General features: G+C 31.5%; 1 protein-coding gene across 1 annotated transcript in view; it reads left to right on the top strand.

Annotated features, from left to right (window-relative positions):
• Nucleotides 1-14135, top strand: part of Si (sucrase-isomaltase) — a 69000-nt gene that overhangs the window by 36357 nt on the left and 18508 nt on the right. The window contains exons 23-34 of the mRNA XM_021196304.1: nucleotides 1098-1147; nucleotides 1810-1980; nucleotides 2209-2367; nucleotides 4942-5148; nucleotides 5424-5578; nucleotides 6591-6759; nucleotides 9012-9108; nucleotides 9213-9325; nucleotides 9426-9551; nucleotides 10843-10971; nucleotides 11849-11959; nucleotides 13427-13489. Of these exons, the coding sequence (XP_021051963.1) occupies nucleotides 1098-1147; nucleotides 1810-1980; nucleotides 2209-2367; nucleotides 4942-5148; nucleotides 5424-5578; nucleotides 6591-6759; nucleotides 9012-9108; nucleotides 9213-9325; nucleotides 9426-9551; nucleotides 10843-10971; nucleotides 11849-11959; nucleotides 13427-13489 (1550 nt within the window). The remainder of the gene's footprint in view (nucleotides 1-1097; nucleotides 1148-1809; nucleotides 1981-2208; nucleotides 2368-4941; nucleotides 5149-5423; nucleotides 5579-6590; nucleotides 6760-9011; nucleotides 9109-9212; nucleotides 9326-9425; nucleotides 9552-10842; nucleotides 10972-11848; nucleotides 11960-13426; nucleotides 13490-14135) is intronic.

Genomic DNA, 14135 nt, shown 5'->3' with positions numbered 1-14135 from the left:
TCTTTCTAATTCATGACCTTGTTTTTCACTGATTTTTTTGTACATACATACATTCATATATTTGTGTGTATGCATATCTTCTGCTCATTATGTGTAATCTTACTTGTATATATATGTTTTCAGGACTGACCATTTGATACAAAATACCAATTACTGGAGAAGGCTTTCTACCACTCTCAGCATTCCTTAGCTGACTGTAGTTGTTTGTATAGGGTTGAGGCTTGAGGGACATTTCCCCATATACATTGTAAAATATAATTTAATTGCATCTTGTAATAGTTGTTTTTTATTTCCTCAGAGAAGGCATGAGATGAAAGCTGTATCCAAGCTGAGCAAACACACAGCCTAAGAATTTCTCTCTCTGTACTGTCTAGGTCCATGTCTAGGCTCCATACCTCTTAATCTTCCAGGCTAACTGATGTACCTCTTCAGGCTCCCCATTCTCTGGCTCATTCTGTCATCACCTGTATCTAACTTGTTCTCTCTGCACCCTGTCTCTGTAAACCTGTCCTAACCAAAATGCCATACACACACATCACATGCTGCTCTTAAGCAGCCTCTGTTGCCTGAGATGTTCTTATATGAGTCGAGTGTACCCTATTTCTGACTTGTTTTGTCATATCTTCCTCTAATTCCTAATTTTGTCTGCCTCTCAATTAGCTATCACTTGCAAACATGACCACTTCCTTCTATAAACTAAATTTATGTTCATTTTTAGGGTTTAAAGTGTGTACAATTTGCATGGCTATTCCAGCCAGATCATACTGTAATCCAGGGAGTGTCTGCATTCTGACTGGGTCACATACACCTATAAGGTCATTGGATATGATCCCTTACCAAAGAATCCATGTTGCTGGATTAAAATTCCTCTACAGCATCTTCTACACACGGCCTTACTTCAAATACCCTTGTTACTGCCCCAGCAATTTCTACATAAAATTTCTTCTCTTTATTCTTTGTTTATTAGATACATAAAATATAAATCATTTATAGCTCTTCATTATTATAATTTTAAAAGAACTAAGTATTATATAAATATAAAATAAAAGAAAATTTAATTAACTTTTATCTGATAACTATTTATTTTTCAATTTCAGATACCATAGAAAAGGAGATCTATATATTATACGAGTTTTCAGTTTCTAATGTAAGCATTTAATGGAAAATAGTTTTTTTAATATCTAGTTTATTATTTAGGCTACTTCTTTTTTAATTTGATTTTTTTGGTCATTTTTGTCATGTTTTTATTTTTTGAAATAGGCTACTTCTTAGAAGTGCTTAAAATTCTCTCCCGTTTTCTATAAAGTTAAGAGGAATAGCTTGTGGAATTAGTTGCTAAATTTAAATTATTTCATTATGAGCAAACAAATTTTATTAACTGAGTTAGATTAAATTTATGATGAAACTTGTGCATTGTAGTCTTTCTATTTCTTAAAGTCTACTGTAACAACCTCCCTAGGAAAATAATGTCTATATATTCAACATATTTTAATTATTTAAAATATTGAACAAGAATTTTTCAGAAAAGTTAGAATTCTTTATTGTTTTTAACACTACTGAGTTATAAATGAATAATATAAGGATTAGAATAAGAGATATTACATATGACTGACCTCATATGTGATTTCATCATTTATTCTAAAAATAAAGTTTTATGACATATGTACAAACAAAGGAAGTTATTTGCACTGGGACAGCTAGTGGGATAGGAAGCTGAATGACTCGTTCATTGACTTCTCTCTAATACCTCTCATCAATCTGTTTACTACCAAGACCTAACATCTGATATTTTATCCTGATTCTTCTCAGAATAACTTGGTTGTTAACTGCACACATTCATCATATCCAGAAGGAAATGCCCTTATGTTTAAGACAATCAAAGTCCTTGGGCTGAGAGACACTGTTACAGCTGTTACAGTGGGTGAAAATGACCAGCAAATGAGTCCTCATCTTGCTTTCACTTTTGATGCTTTCAACAAGGTAAAGGGATCACTTTAAAGTGTGTGATATGCTTCTCTGTGTTCTCTAACACTCACTTTGGAGCTCTAAATACACACTTTTTTCTTTACTTCTTTTACTCTTCAAAAAGTAAATCAAAGTAATAAATACTCATAAAAATTCTGTTTGCTAGATTTTGACATTGTTTTAAATCAAGTTTAAAACATCATCAATTTAAACAATCTTTTTTTTTTTTTTTTCTTTTTACAGATTCTCTCAATTACAGATCTCAACTTCAACCTCAGCAAAACCTTTATAGTTAGATGGACGACGCAACCTTTCTCAGACAATGAGAAATTCACTTGTTACCCAGATGTAGGCACAGCTACTGAGAAAACCTGTGTAGAGAGAGGCTGCTTATGGGAACCGGTAATCAAGTGTTCCTTATGAATAAATATGTAATTTTCATATAAGCACATCAGTAAGACATTTACACATACATTTTAAGTTTAACAATATAGAAATTATATTCATTTATGATCATTTGGTATTTGAAACCTGCATATTTAATAGACAATTATGTATTAAATGAATTAATTCTTTAAAGGCATTGTATAGCAGATGACTGACAAGGTGACCAGGTAAATCACTTTTCAGGCAGAATGGCTAATAATTTTTTTCCCTTTCTAAATAGGATTTTGTTTTACTCGTACTTTACAATTATTATAGCGACAGGCTAAATTGGCAATTCATATGTCAGTAGTATCCAGTACTTCCAAAACAAATTTTCAAACTATAAAAACTTGGACATGTGCAGTTAATGGAGGTTTTGTTTATGTTGGACAGCAGTGCAGAATGCAGATTTTGTGCAGATTTTGTCACAGGATGAACAGTGAAGAGTCACTATGGTTGCAACATGGGTTAATTGTGAATTTAGAAAGAAGGAGCAAACAGCATGGTGCTCTCTTACCCGAGTCATGTACTGCATGTACTGCAGAAGCAGAATGCAAATTATTTTTAACAGGACTATGAGTTATACATTGAAAACAATAATGCTAATAAGGGATCATGCATTAACACAAAATGAAAAAGGAACTTTAGTGTTGGTGAAAGATGCAAGCTTGATAAGGAAAGCACAAAGACAAAAAGAGTGTAACAAGATAGCATTGAATGGTGTGGTTAATCCAGTTGTATTCAGACTATATAAATCACATTGTTGATTCTGATAAGAAAGCAAACATAAAATACATCTTCAGAAGGCAATAGAGAAAGAAATCACTGATATTATCAGGAAATGTAAATCTTTCCTAGAACATGAGATATGTTGGTTATTTTTCTACTTCTTTCAGGTAGTTAGCAGGCTCATATTTGTACTTAAACTGACATCAATTTTCTTGAATCTTAAATGTGCTAACCAATCTAAAGTCATTTGAAAATATCCTATGTAAAATACACACCACTACTACTCTTAAAGTTACAGCAACTTATTTACTTCCAAAATATACAAATTTACTGAGATATAGGTAGCTTTGTTTAAAAACAAATCTTTTAATAGCATATTTTATATTTAGGCAGTTATTTCTTGGGGAACACAACTTACTTAATTTTTCTCCTGAATATTTAAAATGGATTTTAAAGCTGTTTTCCTGAATTATTTTTTCATTTTAAAAATTTTATATGGATGGGCATTTTGCAAGTATATATGCATGAGAACCACATATATGCAGGGTTTGTGAAGACCAAAATGAGTGTTGGCTGCCAAGGAACTGGAATTTCAAAAGGTTGTGAGCTGCTATGTTGGCATTACAAATTAAACCCAAGTTTTCCAGAAGAGAAGCTAGTAGTCTTAACTGGTTAGCTGGCTCTCCATACCTGCCTAAACTACTAGTACTAGACTATAGTTAGTCAAGAAAAAAAGTTAATTCTGATGGTAACTATTAATAAAAGAGATGTAGTGAAGTTAAAATAAAATATCTCTGAAAGAGTCATAAATTAGAAGTGCCTAAAGATGACCATTTTATAAACTGTGTTTTCAATGACTATCACAGTGTTCACATTAGAGATGGATTGCTTTAAACTGAGGCTGTAAGCACCTAAAATCTGAGTTGATTAAGCAAAACAGGATTTATCTTTTTTTTTCTTTTAACCAGAAACTTGAGGTTTATTTCCAGCATTATAATACCAACAGTGCCTCATATTCTTCCATCTTTACCATATGGTTTTGTTTTTCACAATTCATCAAAATTATTGGCATTATATTTGCAAGCTACCCACTAAGAGGGAGATGATAGAAAAACACCATCTTTGTGTAATTAGTTTGTATCTCTTACTTTTCAGTAGATTTAGGGTTTATGCACTATCTAAAAGATAGAGTGAAATATGTATTGCCTCTTCAAATTCTACAATCAATTAATAACTATACAAATTTGATCGAACAGACTGTGGCAAGCTCTCTCACACTCAATGCCAAAGTTACCAATTTACCTTTAGAGACTATTTTCTACCTTGTCAAAAAGCAGACAAAAATATCTTTGTTAAGATTTTCTGCTTTAAATACTAGTAGAAATGCAATCTGCAGTTTTAAACATAAGCTATAAAAATAAATGATATTAATACCATTATAAATAGAGAAAAATAAACTTCAACTATGTATTTTACAGTCATTTTCAGACAGAGGAAATAGTAGCATTTATAGCATAAAATAAAATACAGGAAAATTCATTTATATAATTTTTTGTCAAAACAACACAAATAATTTATGTTATTTTGTATTGATGAGCAACATTTGACCTTTTGTCTCTACTGTTCTAAGTTGAGATTCAGTATGTCAATATGAATATTCAGTATGTGATATGAATTCAGAATATGTACTAAACACATAATAGATTGTTTTATTTTGTGTCACAACAGGTGTTACTAAGCTTGGTTAAGGTCTTTCTGTTTGATTTAAGTTCGTGATTATGATGCTTACAATTTTTGGTGTTGAACACGCATTGCTTTTAGGTTAGTGCGCTCTCTAATGTGCCTGCATGCTACTTTCCTTCGAACCACAATCCCTATTTGTTAACTTCAACTCAAAAATTGGCAACGGGAATAACAGCAGAACTTCAGTTGAATCCTGCAAATGCTAGAATTAAGCTTCCATCTAATCCCATCTCCACTCTACGTGTGGAAGTAAAATATCACAAAAATGACATGCTACAGTTTAAGGTAAGTTGAATAGAAACTTTCTTAGGAGAAAGAATTAATGAATTTAGTATTCTACTTGAGTTCATTGGAGGTTTTTGCTTGTATTTTTGTTTGTATTTTTGTTTGGTTTTTGGTTTTTGTTTTGTGGGGTTTTTTTCATATCAAATTCTAGATACAAAGTAGCTATGCAGAAATGGAGAATTTTAAGTGCTTCTTTGGGAAATATTATTTAAACCATGTGCTCTATTGACAGTAAGTATAAACACTTGTGTATTGTCACTGTTTTTTTGAAACAGATTTATGATGCACATCAAAAGAGATATGAAGTTCCTGTACCACTGAATATTCCAGACACCCCTACAAGCTCTGATGAAAATAGACTCTATGATGTAGAAATCAAGGAATATCCTTTTGGCATCCAGGTTCGAAGGAGAAGCAGTGGAAAGCTTATGTAAGTGGTTAAATAATTTGATATTAAAGGAAAGTTTTTAGTTTAAAAGAACAATATGTCAACAGTTTACCAATTGTATCAAGTTAAGATGTATTTTCATTTAAGTTCACCATGCCTCCTTTAAAATGATATCAGAAAGCTGGCAGTCATGGGCAGTCTTGATGCAAATAAAGAAAAACTTGACTACCCTGGTTTAACAAGATTTTATTATAGAAGTTTTTGGAATTTGAAGAGTTAACAAATGAAATAATTTGTAAAACAAACACTTGGGGGCAAAAAAAGTATTCCTGTTTTGCAATATTTAAAAAAAAATTACACAGAAGCTTTGAGTATATCTTAGATTTTTCATGACATTAATATTTCTCATTTCTGGACTCACTTTCTTTTCCTCCTCCTTTGCATTTTCTCACAAATAGTTATAGTAACCATCCATTCTCTTTAAATATATTTTTCCCACATACCATGTACTATAAATAGAAAATACAGTAAGAAAACAGCTGAATGTAGTAACTGGGAAGAACTTACCATAGAAATACATATTATAATTATAGCTCCTGATAAGATGTATTTTTAAAGTTACAGAAACTAAACATAAAATGATTAATCCATAGGATAGATAAAAATAGATCATATTTAATTTTAAGATATGAATCAAGAAATTAATATATTTATGATATCTTGGCCTAAAATATAATGATATTCTCATCTTATATCCTCAGTAATAGTACATAAATATATTTTAATTATTAAGTCATTAAATTAGTCAAAGGAAAAATATAACAATAATTACCTATATTCATTTGATACTTAGCTATAATTAGGAGCATAAAAAATTAATTCCTCAGATCACAAAGAAATAATTACCATCATTATTTGAAATGTTACTTACTGTGTGCTTGCATATATAAAATGTATTTATTTGCTCTCTGGAACATAAAGTAATTATAGTTATTACTTTTTAATTTTACACATATTTATAGAAATAAACTGGTTTGTTTCTTTCTGTTTTCAGCTGGGATTCTTGCCTACCTGGATTTGCCTTCAATGATCAATTCATTCAGATATCTACACGTCTGCCATCACAATATTTATATGGTTTTGGGGAAGTAGAACACACAGCATTCAAGCGAAATTTGAATTGGCACACTTGGGGGATGTTCACAAGAGATCAACCTCCTGGAGTAAGTACCAATTTTTGGCTACCAAATGAAGCAGCTAAGATAGTGATGAAGATCTAGTTTACTTATTTTTAGGCTGATAACTCAAGTCTGAAACAATATGAAAGGGGAGATATGCAATGCTGAAAGAGTGATTTTCTGAAGAAAAAAAAGCACACAATATTAGAAAATATAGAAAAAAAAGTAGAGAGTATTTTGTGAGTATTTTTTAAAAAAACATGTGAACAACATTTTTTATTTTAGATTTCATTTTAAATATATACATTTTATAAATTTAAATACATTTTAAATAGATACATTTAAATAGATTTTATTTTAAATAGATACACTTAATTTTAATTTATTTCTTTTAACCCAATGAGTTCAATAGTGCTTCCCACATACACATGGGTATAAGGTATCTAGGCGAGCCTGGAAAACCTACCAGTGGCCATATGTAAAGAGTGATTCTCTCTTCCTAGCAGTCTTTAAATGCAACTTACTCCTTGCTAAAAGGTTCCACTCTGGTTCTCCATCCTAATTCATAATAAGATCATTCTCAGGTAAATGCAGCTGTTGTGAGGTTATGTGCCCAGTAATCATGGTATAATTAGAGGATAGCACTCCACAGAATTCTTGGCCATCCACTGCTTCCTTTGTGTCTCCTCTTTTGAAATGTAATCTGAGTGCAGAAAATTGATAGAGGTAAACATGTCCAAATAATGATAGAGTATTCCCAGGTTATTATAATCACCACTTTAAACATTCTTCAGTGCATTGAGTACAGATACTTGCTACAATAAGTTTCTATGACCAAGGTTGGTGGCCACTGAAATCTATGGAGATAAATTTGAAAAGAAACTAATAACATGACTATTTATAAAAGTAACATTGATAGATTCTATGCTAGAGCCTATGATTTCTCTAGCCATGTTGATTTGCTATGTTTATAGCATTATGTCTGAAACCTTCCTGTTGGCACATCTCAATTTGAATCAGGACAGCAGTTGACTATTTCCATAAACTATCTTGCCACTATTGCTCAGTGTGTGCATCTTTTCAGGGACATCATTACTGTATCACATAGGTCACAGCATTGGTCAAGTGAGACTATTGATGTCTTTTCTACCCGCATCAACCTGCATACCACCTCTTTAGCACTTATGTGTTAACTAAGAGAATACATACAAAGGCTGTATCAAAATTTTGTCCACAGAACTCTTCATTAGTAATATAGATATTATTTGATTAACTTGATCTTGATTTAAAATCGATTCCTAACTAGTTTCTTAACTTTCCAAGCCACATAGAACAAAAACACTTACAATATTCCTGGAGATAACTGTTTGTGGTATATATTTTGACTACTAGTGATTTGATGTCATACCTCTATATCCCACAGATAAAACTGTACATTTTATGTGTTCAAACTACAACTCATATCATTAACAATATTTATATGTGTTCTGATACTTCCTGGAGTTCTGTTTTGATATCAAAACACATTTCTTGAATATCCAATACATTGAAAAACAAATAATATTAATTGTCATCATTCCAAATATATTATGAATAAAGATGTTTTAAAAACTAGCTTAATATCAGTTTCACTTGCAGTTGCTACTTAAAGGACATATTCAGTAATAATAAAGTAATATTGCATTTATGTGTGTGACAAGGTACACAATCAATGCTATCTTTACCATACTGAAAATATATCAACATCTATTCAAAAGAAAGTTATATCAAAATTAGTTCAAAAGAACTCTTTAATATTAAAATAGCTATTATTTGATTAATTTGATCTTCATTTCACATGCTAATATATTACTAAAATTTGTGTTTGAAAATAGAAATTGCATTCTGAATATGGAAGTCTATTTTTATAAACTTATTGTCCTTGACAGTTTGATTACTTACATCATTAGGTTTATTTCCAGGACATTTTATTTTAGGATTAGTGTTAACTTACAAATAAAGTGAGATATCTAACTTTCTGCAAGAACCAACTACTCTAACATCAGGATTGCTTGGCAGTTACTATCACATAATTTATGGATATTACATATTTTCTTATTTAATCGCACACTCTATAGAAATATCAATTCAAATAAAAGAAAATACTTAAATAAAATGCATTTATTTTATTCAAGTGTAGTTGAATTTGATAATCAGGAATACATTAACTTGAAGCTTTATGCTACTGAATTTAAGCTATATTGAGTTAGCTCATACCTTATTGTTCCTAAATACACATTATGTTTCTTAAATTTCAGTATAAACTTAATTCCTATGGATTCCATCCCTATTACATGGCTTTGGAGGATGAGGGCAATGCTCATGGAGTTCTGTTACTGAACAGCAATGGAATGGGTAAAGCTATCATTTGATAAATTTCTCATATAAAATAGGTAAATGTGATCTAATGACAAAAATCTCTTGCAGATAAAAACTTAAGTCTTATTTTGGATTTTCAGATGTTACATTCCAGCCAACGCCTGCTCTAACCTACCGCACAATTGGTGGCATCTTGGATTTTTACATGTTTTTGGGACCAACCCCAGAAGTTGCAACAAAGCAATATCATGAAGTATGAATGGATATTTATTTAAAAATTACAAAGTTTTTTTTTGTAATTTTGAAATACAGTGTAAAGTATTTCTTTTATCTAACTTATAATATTTTCAAAGGTAATTGGCTTTCCAGTCATGCCACCTTACTGGGCTCTAGGATTCCAATTATGTCGTTATGGATACAGAAATACTTCAGAGATTGAGCAACTGTATGATGAAATGAAAGCTGCTCAAATCCCCTATGTACGTATATCAATAACATGTGTATTTCGTATTGACAGGAGGAAATATTTAAAAACTATATTCTTTGGGATTACATTAAACATTTGGAAGTAATGCTCATATTTCAGTAGCATCTTAGGAATTGGAAGCAGGGCTTTTTGCATGTTTTTGTCAGATACAGAAGTATGGAGCTATAATATTCCCCTTATGCTCACTTTCCTACTTTAAAGATCCTGAACTGTTCTAAACAAACATCTTTACAATTTTGTATAGCATACGATGTGGATGGCTTAGTCATATGCGTTCTGTGGTCTCTATGTTTGAGTAAACTGTAGAATCACTTAATGTGACAAGTTTGAAGAAGTTTAACATGAGCTGTGTGAATGGAAGCCTAAGGTATATAGTTGGAATAGATAAGGCTGAGTGGCAGACTTTACAGAGTATGTTGTTTCCACAATTATCAGGAAACCAATGTAAACTATATTAAAGAATTCTTGTAACATATAAGTACACCAGTATATAAGGTTATCAATGTAACAGCTCATTTTACATTAAGAATCTCACTATATATATAACATTGGCTCTATAACAGAATCGAATATTGCTGAATGCATTACTGTCAGAAAAATAATTACACACGTGCAAATAAGTATTTGAAATGATATTTTCTAGTATTACCCTAGTATGACAGTTAAAAAGTTTACATATACTGTAATAATTTAGGAAAGTGTAGATTGACAGAAAATAATTGTCAAATTAGTTGTTTAAGAATCATTTGAGATTTCTGATAGTAAATTTCTTGGTGCTTTAAAATATTTCCAAATATTAAAATATAAACAATTAATCATTTAACTTATTTCAAAAATCAATTTAAATTATGTAAGATCAAAACATTAATAATAATTGATAAAATTTTAAATACTTTGTTTCTTTTGTTATTGCTAAAATTAAGTAAATTATCTTGATGTGATTTATGGTTAACATGATGACAAAAGCAGTTTTTGTATATGCATTGAAATTTCAGTTCTTAAGTGATCATATTACCATAATTTCATTGCATTAAAATCCTTTTGTCTCAGTTTTCCATTCATGGAATCCAACATGAAGTATTTTTTATTTAGAATGTTTACTTCTCAAATAAAATTATTTTTTAACCGTTGACCAAACTATTATGCATATAAAATTGTTTTTAGTCTATTTTTTCATTCTTTGTCTCCTTTTCTAACTTCTTTAATGCAGGTATTACTATACAGGCTATACAAGACACAACCTCCAAACTGCTCTTGCAAATTGTTACTATTTTCTATTTTAGGATGTTCAGTATACAGACATCAATTATATGGAAAGGCAACTAGACTTCACAATTGGGGAGCGATTCAAGACTCTTCCTCAGTTTGTTGAAAAAATAAGAAGAGAGGGAATGAAATATATTATTATACTGGTCAGTACCAATTTTTAAGGAAATTCTATTATTTGTTTATATTTACTTTTTAAAATGAGGGTATGAAAGACTTTAAAAAGAAAAAGAAGGGCACCTTTGGACTTGGAGTCTGGTGATAACTCAGTAATTAAAAGAACTTACTTGTTTTGGGGAAAGCCCAGTTTTGATCTCTTCTGGCCTCTTCAGCACCCATGGCAGTGACACACACACACAGACAGGCACACACACACACACACACACACACACAAACCATACATAAATACAAAATTTAAATAATGAAAACAATTCTCAAACTCTACTCCTATCTATTGGCAATTTTTCCTATTAATATTTTATTGTATTTACTTAGGCTATTTCCAGCTACCTGAGAATACGTTCAATGAATAATTACAAAGTCACATGACAGACACTAAAAGCAAAATATGCTGTCCTCACCACTCTAGTCATAAATGGCTTCAACTTAGACAAATGAGGCTAGATATATTTGTTCCATTATAAATTTTAGATGTTCTTTTGAATGTCTTCTGTTTTTCTCATTTAAAATTTGTTTTCCTCTGGGATGAATAAAAATGATCAGTGTAAAGTTAAGTTTATCAATATATTTTTATGGAGAAAGCTAGACAACTAAAAAATTCATCAGGTAAAATTGAAACCAAAAAGCATTCAGTAAGCTTGCTTGAGGTCTGAACCGATTGTTTTGAGTAATTTTTAGTATATTGCTGTGGTATTGTTGCTTGGCCATTTCTTCAACTGGGAGCGGAAGGTTGTAATAATGCAAAGGTAGAAAGTTACAGTGTCTCTGACTGGCTACCCAACACATTGGAGATTGGCTCAGTATATAATTTGTTTTAATTTTGTGTTGTTCTTTTAATCTTAGGATCCAGCAATTTCAGGAAATGAAACACAGCCTTATCCTGCCTTCGAAAGAGGAATACAGAAAGATGTTTTTGTCAAATGGCCTAACACAAATGACATTTGCTGGGCAAAGGTATTCAATACTGTTAACTTGAATAATTTTGATAATGCTAGATATTTTATTTCTTTAAATACTTTAAAACATTCAGAATGAGAGATAAAATATATATTTAATAATTAAAATGTTATATGTACTATCTGATTTAAATCTGAAAAGTTAGACACAAATAAGGAATTCATACAAATCCTAAAACTAAATATTTTATCATTAAATTTTGTTCTATGAAGAATTTCAATTTGTTTTGTGTTTTATAATGAAGCTTCCCATAGTGGAGTAGCTGCTCCTGATGTTATGCTGTGACAAATACTTATGTATTCTTACTTTTGCAAAAAGCAACTCATTGATAAAAAAGAGTAATGGTTTAGGTTTTGTTGTTATTTTGTTTGAGGATTAAACCTATCTGACTAAAGTGAATAAGGAAAGTCATTCTCTGAACCTTCCAGTGATACTCAGATCCAAGAGAGTCATGGAAATATCTGGATTCGATTCCCATGTAGTATTTTTAAGGATTAAAAAGAATGGCAGTAGCCGGGCGTGGTGGCACACGCCTTTAATCCCAGCACTCGGGAGGCAGAGGCAGGCGGATTTCTGAGTTCGAGGCCAGCCTGGTCTACAAAGTGAGCTCCAGGACAGCCAGGACTATACAGAGAAACCCTGTCTCGAAAAACCAAAAAAAAAAAAAAAAAAAAGAATGGCAGAAATAAAGAATAAAAAGTGATATTGACCTCTACAGCAAGATAAGACCTTCGCTGGTATGGGAGGAACCAGCAGGACAACCCTGAGGGTATAAGATAACACGTCAGAGACTGTAGCCTACAGTAGGAAGGAGGGAGTTTCCCAGACAAGGAAACTATTTTTCTGTACAAATTGGGTTGAAAGAGTGATAAGTCAAATTGCGATTTTTGCCATCTCTGGGCTTTAAAGCTTAGGGATCAGGGTTAGTTGTTTTCTCTGACTTCTGTGAGTAGCACACGTCCTAGAACCTCGGGCTTGTTTTAGGTCCCTTGATTAGAAAGGTTTTTTTCTTTAATACTCTTGAAAAAAATCTAATAGTAACATTTAAAATAAAATAAAATTTCCAAATTCCTATGTTGATGACATAATTTATTAAAGTCAAATTTTTTTCCTATAGTTTTCCTGTATTTCCTCCTATATGTTGTTGGATCCAAGTTATGGTATTAGTGATAAAAGCATTGAGTTCAAGCAGAGTCTGACCACCAGGTAAATGATTCTATCACAGTCACGGTGGTTATAGTACATGCCAAAATTCAGGGAATGTGGATGAAGAAAATATACATATTTCAGACATTTTTCTCTAGATTTATAAATATTATAAAAAAATGGATAAGTTTTAAGTATAGGGATTATAGGGGCAGAAATGTAAATGTTGGATTTTGCCTCTAATAATATATTCCCAGTTTATTTAACAACCATACCCTATTCATCTTGAAATATTATTCCATTACTACTTTTTTACAGGTTTGGCCAGATTTACCTAATATTACAATAGATGAGACTATAACAGAAGATGAAGCTGTTAATGTAAGTCTTATATTGCTAAATTCCAAAATTCAGATTTTGAAATTAAATATTACATTAGCATATACTTGAATTTTAAGATTTTCCTTTAAAAGGAGAAAGCTTTTTTAAAAATATTTTCCACTGGACTGTTTTTCATTTTCTTTACCTGACTTTTCCTGTATACTAAGACTCATGAATAACTAGATGAAGGGACTGTAAGATTTAGATTGCATTTAGGATTTTTATCATATCGCAAGTGTTCATATTAGGTTTCAAACTCAGGTCAAAAGGTTAAGATGCCTATTTATCACATCAAAGTGACTCTGGCTTGCCAGGCTCCAGCTGGAATCCCTCACTCACTAGCTACAGGACCCTCTGGCTGGCATAAATCATACCTTACCCTGGAGTTTTCCAGCCAAGGGGCTGGGCTGCATTTTCCCCAACTTTCCTTCTATATGTAATGTGCTGCAGCTGCTCCCTGACTCGCTTTTGCCTCCTATTTCCCCTACCCTTCTCCTCGCATAGCCCATGATTATGTCCACTCCAGACTCTCCAGAATGTCCCTCCTATGCTCTCCCATTATCTACAATAAACTTCTCCCTCTACCATACCAAGGATCAATTCATGACCTTTCCTTCTGATTTCTTTTTTTTTTTTTTCTTTCATT

This window comes from Mus pahari, chromosome 4 (genome assembly GCF_900095145.1).
Source record: "Mus pahari chromosome 4, PAHARI_EIJ_v1.1, whole genome shotgun sequence".
Taxonomy (NCBI): domain Eukaryota; kingdom Metazoa; phylum Chordata; class Mammalia; order Rodentia; family Muridae; genus Mus; species Mus pahari.
Note: the sequence above shows the minus strand (reverse complement) of the source record. Positions and strands in the feature narration are given on the sequence as shown.